This window comes from Anolis sagrei, chromosome X, assembly GCF_037176765.1.
Source record: "Anolis sagrei isolate rAnoSag1 chromosome X, rAnoSag1.mat, whole genome shotgun sequence".
Lineage (NCBI taxonomy): Eukaryota > Metazoa > Chordata > Lepidosauria > Squamata > Dactyloidae > Anolis > Anolis sagrei.
Genome location: NC_090034.1, coordinates 61,825,793 through 61,839,735, shown reverse-complemented (window position 1 = coordinate 61,839,735; position 13,943 = coordinate 61,825,793). Strand labels below are relative to the sequence as shown.

General features: G+C 42.3%; 1 protein-coding gene across 2 annotated transcripts in view; it reads right to left on the bottom strand.

The window, feature by feature from the left end:
* ACSBG2 (acyl-CoA synthetase bubblegum family member 2) overlaps nucleotides 1–13,943 on the bottom strand; it is a 54,832-nt gene that overhangs the window by 19,400 nt on the left and 21,489 nt on the right. For both annotated transcript variants that reach the window (XM_067473609.1, XM_067473610.1), the window contains 3 exons: nucleotides 11,533–11,653; nucleotides 6,441–6,521; nucleotides 4,905–5,054 (listed from right to left, as the gene is read on the bottom strand). In XM_067473609.1, coding sequence (XP_067329710.1) covers nucleotides 4,905–5,054; nucleotides 6,441–6,521; nucleotides 11,533–11,653 — 352 coding nt within the window. The remainder of the gene's footprint in view (nucleotides 1–4,904; nucleotides 5,055–6,440; nucleotides 6,522–11,532; nucleotides 11,654–13,943) is intronic.

Genomic DNA, 13,943 nt, shown 5'->3' with positions numbered 1-13,943 from the left:
CAATATTATAATTATTAAATTATCATTACATATTTATGATTCATTATCATAGAATCAAAGAGTTGGAAGAGACCTCATGGGTCATTATATTCTATAGTATATTTCATTACTATATTGAAATATAGTACAGTTGGCGGAGACAAGGGACGGGGCCTTCTCAGTGGTGGCCCCTCGGCTATGGAACGCCCTTCCCACAGACATCAGATCGGCTCCCTCATTAATGACATTTCGGAAGAAAGTGAAAACCTGGTTATTTGAACAGGCGTTTGAATAGGCAGTGCAATGAATCACAATGAATTATAGGAAATCGGAACAACGGATGGCGAACTTGGATTACAATTTTAGTTATGAGACGCTAGCGAGTTGTTTATTGATGTTTATTTATGGTTATTGATGTTAATTGCTTAATGTATTATTGTGTTAATTGTTTTTTAAATGGCTTGTATGATGTTTGCATTGAATTTTTGCCGCTGTTTGTTGTGAACCGCTCTGAGTCGCCTAATGGCTAAGAAGAGCGGTATACAAATAAAGTACACTAAATAAATAAATAATTTAATTCCATTATAATATCCATATTTAGTTATATTATTTTGTTGTTGTTCATTCATTCAGTCGTCTCCGACTCTTCGTGACCTCATGGACCAGCCCACGCCAGAGCTCCCTGTCGGCCGTCACCACCCCCAGCTCCTTCAAGGTCAGTCCTGTCACTTCAAGGATGCCATCCATCCATCTTGCCCTTGGTCGGCCCCTCTTCCTTTTGCCTTCCACTTTCCCCAGCATCATTGTCTTCTCCAGGCTTTGCTGTCTCCTCATGATGTGGCCAAAGTACTTCAACTTTGTCTCTAGTATCCTTCCCTCCAGTGAGCAGTCGGGCTTTATTTCCTGGAGGATGGACTGGTTGGATCTTCTCGCAGTCCAAGGCACTCTCAGCACTTTCCTCCAACACCACAGCTCAAAAGCATCGATCTTCCTTCGCTCAGCCTTCCCGAAGGTCCAGCTCTCACATCCGTAGGTGACTACAGGGAATACCATGGCTTTGACTAGGCAGATCTTTGTTGCCAGTCTGATGTCTCTACTCTTTACTATTTTATCGAGACTGGACATTGTTCTCCTCCCAAGAAGTAAGCGTCTTCTGATTTCCTGGCCACAGTCTGCATCTGCAGTCATCTTTGCGCCTAGAAATACAAAGTCTGTCACGGCCTCCACATTTTCTCCCTCTATTTCCCAGTTGTCAGTCATTCTTGTTGCCATAATCTTGGCTTTTTTGATGTTTAGCTGCAACCCGGCTTTTGCGCTTTCTTCTTTCACCTTGATTAGAAGGCTCCTCAGCTCCTCCTCTCTTTCGGCCATCAGAGTGGTGTCATCTGCATATCTGAGGTTGTTAATGTTTCTTCCAGCAATTTTCACCCCAGCTTTGCATTCCTCAAGCCCTGCTCATCGCATGATGTGTTCTGCATACAAGTTGAATAGGTTGGGTGAGAGGATGCAGCCTTGCCGTACGCCTTTCCCAATCTTGAGCCAGTCTGTTGTTCCGTGGTCAGTTCTGACTGTTGCTACTTGGTCCTTGTACAGATTCCTCAGGAGAGAGACAAGGTGGCTTGGGATGCCCATCCCACCAAGAACTTGCCACAATTTATTATGATCCACACAGTCAAAGGCTTTAGAATAGTCAATGAAGCAGAAGTAGATGTTTTTCTGAAACTCCCTGCCTTTCTCCATTATCCAACAGATATTGGCAATCTGGTCTCTCGTTCCTCTGCCTTTTCTAAACCCAGCTTGAACATCTGGCAGCTCTCGCTCCATGTATTGCTGGAGTCTTCCTTGCAGGATCTTGAGCATTACCTTACTGGCATGAGAAATAAGGGCCACTGTACGGAAGTCGGAGCAGTCTTTCGCATTTCCCTTTTTTGGTATGGGGATATAAGTGGATTTTTTCCAATCTGATGGCCATTCTTGTGTTTTCCATATGTGCTGGCATATGGCATGCATCACCTTGACAGCATCATCTTTTAAGATTTTAAACAGTTCAGCTGGGATCCCGTCGTCTCCTGCTGCCTTGTTGTTAGCCATGCTTCTCAAGGCCCATTCAACCTCACTCCTCAGGATGTCTGGTTCTAATTCACTCAACACACGGTCAAAACTATCCTCGATATTATTATCCTTCCTATACAGATCTTCTGTATAGTCTTGCTACCTTCTCTTGATCTCTTCAGCTTCTGTTAGGTCCCTGCCATCTTTGTTTCTTATCATACCAGTTTTTGCCTGAAATTTACCTCCAATGTTTCTAATTTTCTCTTGTCCTTCCTATTCTGTTGTCTTTTTATATTATACATTATATATTTAAATTTTATCCAATATTATAATGATTATATAATATATATTATACATCATTATATTGATAATAATTGTATTATTATATATTAAATTATTATACAATATATATTATATCTCATTATATATTAAGATTATCTTAAATGTTATATATTTACATTTCATATTATGTTTTATTATATTGATATTTAACTATATTGTATATTGTATTAATAATTGTATTATTATATTGATACTTAATTGTATTATAATATGTTATTTATTTATTATTTATTTAAAGCATTTATATTCCACCCTTCTCACCCCGGAGGGAACTCAGAGGGGAGCACAACATACAAACGGCAAACATTCAATGCCAGGATATAAATAAATAATATGCATACATATTAAATTATATTGTACAATATACATTTTATTATATTTTATGATTATTATCTAATATATTGTTGGGTTTTTATGTTTTATATTATGTATTATGTTTTATTTATTTATTTTATTTATCGTGTCATCCATACCATTGTATTACATTTCTAACAGAACAAAACAGACAGATAAAAAACACAGATTTTGCAAACTTGGTAGTTGATTAAATGTCCTTTGACCAGTATCTGGTCACTTGGAGTGCCTCTGGTACTGCCGCAAGAAGGTCCTCCATTGTGCATGTGGCAGGGCTCAGGGTGCATTGCAGCAGGTGGTCTGTAGTTTGCTCTTCTCTGCACTCGCATGTCGTAGATTCAACTTTGTAGCCCCATTTCTTGAGGTTGGCTCTGCATCTCGTGGTGCCAGAGCGCAGTCTGTTCAGCGCCTTCCAAGTCGCCCAGTCTTCTGTGTGCCCAGGAGGGAGTCTCTCATCTGGTATCACCCACGGATTGAAGTGCTGGGTGTGAGCCTGCTACTTTTGGACTCTCGCTTGCTGAGGTGTTCCAGCGAGTGTCTCTGTAGATCTTAGAAAACTATTTCTAGATTTAAGTCGTTGACATCTGGCTGATACCCAAACAAGGGATGAGCTGGAGATGTCACTGCCTTGGTCCTTTCACTTTCACTACTTCCTGGCGGATGTCAGGTGGTGCAATACCGGCTAAGCAGTGTAATTTCTCCAGTGGCGTAGGGCGCAGACACCCCGTGATAATGCGGCATGTCTCATTAAGAGCCACATCCACTGTGTGGTGAGATGTGTTCCACACTGGACATGCGTACTCAGCAGCAGAGTAGCACAGCGCAAGGGCAGATGTCTTCAATGTGTCTGGTTGTGATCCCCAGGTTGTGCCAGTCACCTTTCGTATGATATTGTTTCTAGCGCCCACTTTTTGCTTGATGTTCAGTCAGTGCTTTTTTTAGGTCAGAGCACGGTCCAGAGTGACTCCCAGGTATTTGGGTGTGCTGCAATGCTCCAGTGGGATTCCTTCCCAGGTAATCCTCAGAGCTCGGGATGCTTGTCTGTTCTTAAGGTGAAAAACACATGTCTGTGTTTTAGATAGATTAGAGATCAGTTGGTTTTCCCTGTAGTAGGCGGTAAGAGCACCTGGAGCTTCGGAGAGCTTCTGTTCTACCATCTCAAAGCTCCCTGCTTGAGTGGTAATGGCACGATCATCAGCATAGATGAAACTTTCTGTCCCTTCTGGCAGTGGCTGGTCATTTGTGTAGATGTTGAACATGGATGGAGCAAGCACGCTCCCCTGAGGCAGGCCGTTCTTCTGTTTCCGCCATCTGCTTCTCTGGCCCTGGAACTCAACAAAAAAGCTCCTGTTTTGTAGCAGGTTTCCTATGAGGCGGGTGAGGTGGTAGTCCTTTGTGATATTATACATTTTTCTCAGGCGGAGGTAGTGGTTCACAGTATCATAAACTGCGGACAGGTCTATGAAGACCTGTCTATGAACTGGGACATGAGAGAAGCCTCCTCGCAGGATTGCAAGACATCCGGGCATCCCCTGGGCAACGTCTTCGTAGACAGCCGATTCTCTCGCCTCAGAAGCAATTCTGTTTTATAATAACAATATTATATATTATGATATTTTATTATTTATTGTATTATACTGAGGGAGGGAGCAAGCTTGTTTTCTGCTTCCTTGGAGACTCGGACGCGGAACAATGGCTTCAAACTACAAGAGAGGAGATTCCATCTGAACATGAGGAAGAACTTCCTGACTGTGAGAGCCGTTCAGCAGTGGAACTCTCTGCCCCGGAGTGTGGTGGAGGCTCCTTCTTTGGAAGCTTTTAAGCAGAGGCTGGATGGCCATTTGTCAGGGGTGATTTGAATGCAATATTCCTGCTTCTTGGCAGGGGGTTGGACTGGATGGCCCATGAGGTCTCTTCCAACTCTTTGATTCTATGATTCTATGATATATTGATATTATATTATATAGTCTATACATCGTTATATTTTTATTTATGTATATGTTATATTATATAAAATATCTCTGTGTGTGCATTGTCATTATTATTATTATTATTATTATTGCTACTCTTGCTACTCTCTGATCCTCCCCCTCTGCTCTCCTCTGCCTAACTTCAGCATGAGCTTTGGGGGGAAACCCGTCTTGTTGTGATGTAACTGGGTTTTGTGACTGACTCACGTTGTCGTGGCTGAGCATGACACCCTTGGGGTCCCCGGTGGTGCCGGAGGTGTAGATGAGGGTGCAGCACTGGTTGGGCACCTGCGAGGCAATGACTACGTCCAGCACGTCCTCCGGGATGGAGGCGCCCAGCGAAAGGAACTCACTCCACTGCAACACAAGATAGGGAATCAGACATAAATTGTGTGTATGTGGCAGAGGTGCCCACTTACACACCAAAGACCTCCCTCCAAGGACACTGCAGGTTACAGCGGGCGCCATGATGCAGCAAGAATTTTATATATATATACATACACACACACACACACAGTATAATAATGTACAATATTAAAAAATAATAATACTTTAATAAAAATAATATAATAATATTGTATGATAATAATGATGTATAACAATAAATGTAACTATATAAATAAGGATGAGGATGCTTGCCCTAGATGCAGGTGAAACGTCAGGAGAGAATGCCTCTAGACCATGGCCATATAGCCCGAAAAAACCTACAACAACCCAGTGATTCCAGCCATGAAAGCCTTCGACAATACAATGTAATGTTCGTTTGTGGGATTAACATAACTCAAAAATCACTGGACGAATTGACACCAAATTTGGACACAATACACGTATCAGGCCAACAAGAGACCATCACTCATAAAAACATTCAAAAACACAGCAGAAGAGACTTAAAAGGCCAAAAAACACAAAAAAAATTACCATGCATGCGCAAAACCACATATATATACGCAAACACACATATATACCAATATATACACACACAAAACACATATACACAGACTGTGCCACAGCAGCGCATGGCAGGGGACGGCTAGTGTACAATAAACAATATAACAAAAATATTTCAACAAGAATAATAACAAATATTATATATATATATTATAATAAAATACAAAAATAATATAAAACTTTAATAATAATAATAATAATAATAATAATACAAAGAGACAGATGTGCCTAAGCGTGAAGCCGGGAGCCAAGCAGCGACTCCCAAGTCCTTAATAATAATAATAATAATAATAATAATAATAAACCTTTATTAATACCCCGTGACCATCTCCCGCAGGACTCGGTGCGACTTACAAAAGGCCGAGCCCAAATACATCATAAAACATAACAACAATACAACAATAAATAACTCATAACAAAGCAAAACAATACAACAATGACGCGACACGACGCAATTATTATTAAGGACTTGGGAGTCGCTGCTTGGCTCCCGGCTTCACGCTTAGGCACATCTGTTTCTTTGTATTATTATTATTATTATTATTGTTTTATATTATTTTTGTATTTTATTATATAATATTTGTTATTATTATTGTTGAAATATTATTTTTGTTATATTAAAACCTGTGGCAATTAAAAACCTGTGGCAGGACCAAATTTAAGAATTAAAATTTTAATTCCTTAAAATTAAAATTTAAGTCCTTAAAGCTTCCTACAGTTAAAGCTGATTGCAAATCACAGTAATTTCAGGGAAAATCAATAAATATAAACCAAAAATAAGCCAGCTAACCCTACCGAATAGAGATTAGGTATCTTCTCCTTGATCTTTTCACCGTATTGGATGATGGCCTTCAGGAGGGGAAGCTTGCTCTTCACCTGGAAGAAAAGGAAGGGAGATGTTGTCAAAGGCTTTCATACCCAGAATCCGTGGGTTGCTGTGAGTTTTCCGGGCTGCCTGTCCATGTTCCAGGTGCACTCTCTCCTGACGTTTCGCTTTCATCTATAGGAGCTCCCGATAGCACAATGGGTTAAGCCGTTGTGATGGCAGCACTGAAGACCGACAGGTTGGAGTTTCAAATCCGAGGAGAGCATGGATGAGCTCCCTCTGCCAGCTCCAGCTCCCCATGTGGGGACATGAGAGAAGCCTCCCACAAGGGTGGTCAAACATCAGTCATCCAGGTGTCCCCTGGGCAACATCCTTGTAGATGGCCAATTCTCTCCCACCAGAAGTGAATTGCAACTTCTCAAGTCACTCCTGACACAAAAACAAAAAACCCTCATCTATGCCAGGCCCTTATTTCTCATGCCCGTAAAGTAATGCTCAAGATCCTGCAAGGAAGACTCCAGCAAGACATGGAGCGAGAGTTGTCAGATGTTCAAGCTGGGTTTAGAAAAGGCAGAAGAACGAGAGACCAAATGGCCAATATCCGCTGGATAATGAAAGAAGGCAGAGAGTTTCAGAAAAACATCTACTTCTGCTTCATTGACTACTCTAAAGCCTTTGACTGTGTGGATCATAATAAATTGTGGCAAGTTCTGGGTGGGATGGGCATCCCAAGCCACCTTGTCTCTCTCCTGAGGAATCTGTACAAGGACCAAGTCGCAACAGTAAGAACTGACCACGGAACAACAGGCTGGTTCAAGATTGGGAAAGGTGTACGGCAAGGCTGCAAACTCTCACCCAACCTTTTCAACTTGTATGCAGAACACATCATGCGTTGTGCGGGGCTTGATGAATGCAAGGCTGGAGTTAAGATTGCTGGAAGAAACATTAACAACCTCAGATATGCAGATGACACCACTCTGATGGCCGAAAGTGAGGAGGAGCTGAGGAGCCTTCTAATCAAGGTGAAAGAAGAAAGCGCAAAAGCTGGGTTGCAGCTAAACATAAAAAAAAACAAGATTATGGCAACAAGAATGATTGACAACTGGGAAATAGAGGGAGAAAATGTGGAGGCCGTGACAGACTTTGTATTTCTAGGTGCAAAGATTACTGCAGATGCAGACTGTGGCCAGGAAATCAGGAGACGCTTACTTCTTGGGAGGAGAGCAATGTCCAGTCTTGATAAAATAGTAAAGAGCAGAGACATCAGACTGGCAACAAAGATCCGGCTAGTCAAAGCCATGGTCTTCCCTGTAGTCACCTACGGATGTGAGAGCTGGACCTTAGGGAAGGCTGAGCGAAGGAAGATCGATGCTTTTGAACTGTGGTGTTGGAGGAAAGTGCTGAGAGTGCCTTGGACTGCGAGAAGATCCAACCAGTCCATCCTCCAGGAAATAAAGCCCGACTGCTCATTGGAGGGAAGGATACTAGAGACAAAGTTGAAGTACTTTGGCCACATCATGAGGAGACAGCAAAGCCTAGAGAAGACAATGATGCTGGGGAAAGTGGAAGGTAAAAGGAAGAGGGGCCGACCAAGGGCAAGATGGATGGATGGCATCCTTGAAGTGACTGGACTGACCTTGAAGGAGGTGGGGGTGGTGACGGCCGACAGGGAGCTCTGGCGTGGGCTGGTCCATGAGCTCACGAAGAGTTGGAGACGACTGAACGAATGAACAACACAACATGCCAGGCATGCTCAGAGGTTGTGAGGTCTGTTGGGCATGAGGCCAGTGGGGTTTATATATATATCCCTGTGGAATATTGTCCAGGGTGGGAGAAAGAAAGAAAGAACTCTTATCTGCTGGAGGCAAGTGGGAAGGTTGGCATTGGCCAGCTTGATTAGCATTGAATGGCCTGCAAAATACTGCCATACTGTTAATACTGTTTTTATTGTTTTAATTAATGTTCTATTTATTGTTTTAATTGTTGAAATATGTAGTGGCATCAAATTGTTGCCTAATGTAAGTTGTCCTGAGTCCCCCTTCAGGGTTGAGAAGGACGGGGTAGAAATACTGGATCTCTAAATATAAAAATGCTCTGTGCATAATGCGTAACCCCTGAAGGGGGACTCAGTGAACCAATGAACGAAATCACACCAAATTTGGCAACAAAACATCTCACTACACAAGGAGTGCCCATCACTCAAAAAAATATGATTTTGTCATTTGGGAGTTTTAGTTGCTGTGATTTATAGTTCACCTACAATCGAAGAGCATTCTGAACTCCACCAACGATGGAATTGAACCAAACTTGGCACACAGAGCTCTCTTGACCAACAGAAAATACTGAGAGGGTTTGGTGGGCATTGATCTTGAGTTTGGGAGTTGTAGTTCACCTACATCCGAGAGAGTACTGTGGACTCAAACAATGATGGATCTGGATCAAACTTGGCACGAATATTCCATATGCCCAAATATGAACACAGATGGAGTTTGGGGGAAATGGACCATGACATTTGAGAGTTGTAGTCACTGGGATTCACAGTTCACCTACAATCAAAGAGCGTTCTGAACCCCACGAATGACAGAAATGGGGTAAACTTCCCACACAGAACCCCCATGACCAACAGAAAATACTTAAGGCCATCCAATCCAACTCCCTTCATCAGGGCAAGAAAACGTAATCAAAGTCCTCCTGACAAAGAGCCATCCAGCCATAGATAGATAGATAGATAGATAGATAGATAGATATAGATATAATTCATACACACACAGATATAGTATCATAGACTTGAAAGGGACCCTTAAAGAAGGTCAATGATATCTTGCATGTTCCAGAGTAGGCAAACTAGACACTCTCCACATCAACACTGACAAAGAAACAACAAGAAATACTGCTTACCCACAAGCATAAAGACATTACAAATATTAGAAACCAATCCTTTCTCATTACTTTATTTTCCAGATCAACCGACTGGGCCACAGCAACGCATGGCAGGGGACAGCTAGTAATAAATAAAAATCAATCCCTGGCCTCACACAGCTTTCTCAGGGTCTCTTCTCGTACCTATTAATTAATATCACTATTACTATTGTAATAATAATAATAGTAATAATATAATTTGGTGGGATCATAAACCCGCAAAGGTCATGGAAAACGAACATGCAGAAATACTGTGGGACTTTCGAATCCAGACTGACAAAGTTTTGGAACACAATACACCAGACATCACGATTGTGGAAAAGAAAAAAGTCTGGATTATTGATGTCGCCATACCAGGTGACAGTCGCATTAAGGAAAAACTCAGCCGCTATGAAGACCTCAAAATCGAACTGCAACATTTCTGGCATAAACCAGTCCAGATGGTCCCAGTGGTTATCGGCACACTGGGTGCCGTGCCAAAAGATCGGATGGTATTTGGATACAATAAACATTGACAAAATCACTATCAGTCAACTGCAAAAGGCCACCTGACTTGTGATTTTTGATACAAAATCCAGCATATAGATCTCGTTTATTGAGAACAAGCCCTATGAGGAGCGGCTTAAGGAGCTGGGCATATTTAGCCTGAAGAAGAGAAGGCTGAGAGGAGATATGATAGCCATGTATAAATATGTGAGAGGAAGCCAAGGGAGGAGGGAGCAAGCTTGTTTTCTGCTTCCCTGGAGACTAGGACGCGGAACAATGGCTTCAAACTACAAGAGAGGAGATTCCATCTGAACATGAGGAAGAACTTCCTGACTGTGAGAGCCGTTCAGCAGTGGAACTCTCTGCCCCGGAGTGTGGTGGAGGCTCCTTCTTTGGAAGCTTTTAAACAGAGGCTGGATGGCCATCTGTCAGGGGCGATTTGAATGCAATATTCCTGCTTCTTGGCAGAATGGGGTTGGACTGGATGGCCCACGAGGTCTCTTCCAACTCTTTGATTCTATGATTCTATGACATACTGTGCTTTTGTGTCAGTAATATAAAAATTATAATTAGAATAATTATTATAATTATAATGTATTGTCGAAGGCTTTCATGGCTGGAATCACTAGGTTCTTGTGGGTTTTTTCGGGCTATATGGCCATGTTCTAGAGGCATTTCTCCTGACGTTTCGCCTGCATCTATGGCAAGCATCCTCAGAGGTAGTGAGGTCTGTTGGAATTGTCCTAATTCCAACTTGTAAATGGGTCACTTTGGGAGCCATTGCTGTCCCAGTGATTCCGGCCATGAAAGCCTTCGTCAATATATTACTTTGTCAATAGCTAAACAGCCACCAGATGGGCAATAGCTAATCAGAGTGTAAGTATACTGTTTTAATCTTTATTTATTAATGTTCATGTTAATTGTTATATTTGTTATTCTGTATTCCGTAATTTATGATGCGGCATTAAATTATTGCAAATTGTAAGCCGCCCTGAGTCCCCCTATGGGTTGAGAAGGGCGGGGTAGAAATGTTCGAAATAAATAAATAAATTACTACTATATTATATTATGGAGCACCCGGTGGTGCAGTGGGTTAAAGCACTGAGCTGCTGAGCTTGTTGATCGAAAAGTCGCAGGTTTGATTCCGGGGAGCGGCGTGAGCTTCCGCTGTCAGCCCTAGCTTCTGCCAACCTAGCAGTTCGAAAACATGCAAATGTGAGTAGATCAATAGGTACCGCTCCGGCGGGAAGGTAACGGCGCTCCATGCAGTCATGCCGGCCACATGACCTTGAAGGTGTCTATGGACAACGCTGGCTCTTCGGCTTAGAAACGGAGATGAGCACCACTCCCCAGAGTCAGACATGACTGGACTTAATGTCAGGGGACTACCTTTACCTTTACCTTATATTATATTATGTTATTATAGACAATCATATTTGCCTCATGCAGACAAGAGTTCTTTCTCCCACCCTGGATATAATTCCAGATATATAAACCCCATTGGCCTAGTTTCCAACAGACCTCCCAACCTCTGAGGCTGCCTGCCATAGATGTGGGTGAAATGTCAGGAGAGAATGCTGCTGGGACATGGCCAGACAGCCCGGAAAGTGTACAGGAATGAAGGAAGGTTTTCTGCAGATTCCCTGGATTGCTCACCTCCAAAATCTTCTGCAGCTGCTTGTCGTTTTCGACCACGATGATATTGGCGCTGCAGTTTTCCGCAACGTATTTGCAAGCCTCTGGGGAATTGGTGGTATAGATGCCGACTGCAAAGCCCCTAGGAAAGCAAGAGTTATTATTGTTATTAATATGTTATTAATAATATCTAATATAATATGTAATTTCTTATTATTGAATTATTACATGACATATTGCTATTTCATCCATCCCTAACCATAATAAATGTATTATAGTATCTATATATATATAAATGCTCTGTGCATAATGACTACCTTAAAAACAAAAGAACCAATGAGCGAAATCACACCAAATTTGGCAACAAAATGTCTCACTACACAAGGAGTGACCATCACTCAAAAAAGTATGATTTTGTCATTTGGGAGTTGTAGTTGCTGGGATTTATAGTTCACCTACAATCAAAGAGCATTCTGAACTCTGCCAACAATGGAATTGAACCACACTTGGTACACAGAACTCCACGACCAACAGAAAATACTGAAAGGGTTTGGTGGGCATTGACCTTGAGTTTGGGAGTTGTAGTTCACTTACATCCAGAGAGCACTGTGGACTCAAACAATGATGGATCTGGACCAAACTTGACACAAGCACTCAATATGCCCAAATATGAACACAGATGGAGTTTGGGGGGAATAGACTTTGACATTTGGGAGTTGTAGTCACTGGGATTTATAGTTCACCTACAATCAAAGAGCATTCTGAACCTCACGAACGACAGGAGAAACTTCCCACACAGAACCCACATGACCAACAGAAAATACTTAAGGCCATCCAATCCAACTCCCTTCACCAGGGCAAGAAAACGTAATCAAAGCCCTCCTGAGAAAGAGACAGCCATAGATATAAATAGACAGATAGATAGACAGATAGATAGATAGATGTGATTCACACACAGAGATATAGTATCATAGATTTGAAAGGGACCCCTAAAGAAGGACAATGGTATGTTGCATGTTTCAGGGTGGGCAAACCAGACACTCTCCACATCAACACTGACAAAGAAACAGCAAGAAATACTGTTTACCCACAAGCAGAAAGAAATTACATATATTACAACACTTTCTCATTATTTTGTTTTCCAGATCAACAGACTGGGCCACAGCAACGCGTGGCTGGGGACGGCTAGTATTATTATATTACTAGCTGTACCCGCCACGCGTTGCTATGGCCAACCTTCTTTCTCTCCTTTGTTTTTCTTTCCTTCCTTCCCTTTTTTCTTTCCTTCCCTTTTTTCTTTCCTGCTCACTACCTCTGAGGATGCTTGCCACAGATGCAGGCGAAACGTCAGGAGAAAATGCCTCTAGAACATGGCCCTATAGCCCGGAAAAACCTACACAACCCAGTGGAGGATTCTACTAGGAGGTAGTGGAGGAATAGCAAGAGCATCCCTCTTGATTTGAGTCTACTGCAGCAGTTCTCAGCCTTTCTAATGACGCGACCCCTTAACACAGTTCCTCATGTTGTGGTGACCCCCAACCATAAAACTATTTTCGTTGCTACTTCACAACTACAATTTTGCTACTGTTATGAATCATAATATAAATATCTGATATGCAGGATGTATTTTCATTCACTGGACCACATTTGGCACAAATACCTGATATGCCCCAATTTGAATACTGGTGAGGTTGGCAGGGGATTGATGTCGTCATTTGGGAGTTGTAGTTACTGGGATTTATAGTTCACCTACAATCAAAGAGCATTCTGAACTCCACCAACAATGGAATTGAACCAATCTTACCACACAGAACTCCCTTGACTAACAGAAAATACTGGAAGGGTTTGGTGGGCATTGACCTTGACTTTTGGAGTTGTAGTTCACCTACATCCAGAGAGTACTATGGAGTCACACAATGATGGATCTGGACCAATTTTTCCATGAATACTCAATATGCCCCAAATGTGAATGAACACTGGTGGAGTTTGGGAAAAATAGACCTTGGAATTTGGGAATTGTAGTTGCTGGGATTTATAGTTCACCTGCAATAAAAGATCATTCTTTTTTCTTTTTTTTTTGTCGTGTCAGGAGCAAGTAGCTTCTGGTGTAAGAGAATTGGCCGTCTGCAAGGACGTTGCCCAGGGGACGCCCGGATGATTTGATGTTTTATCATCCTTGTGGGAGGCTTCTCTCATGTCCCCACATGAGGAGCTGGAGCTGATAGAGGGAGCTCATCCGCCTCTCCCCGGATTCAAACCTGCTTCCAACAGTCGGTCTTCAGTCCAGCCAGCACAGGGATTTAACCCACTGCGCCACCGGGGGCTCCTACTTCCACAGATGATGAACCTGGACCAAACTTGGCACATAGAACCCCATGACTAACTCAACCTACTGGAGGGGTTGAGGGGACTGACTCACCATAGTGGGAGTT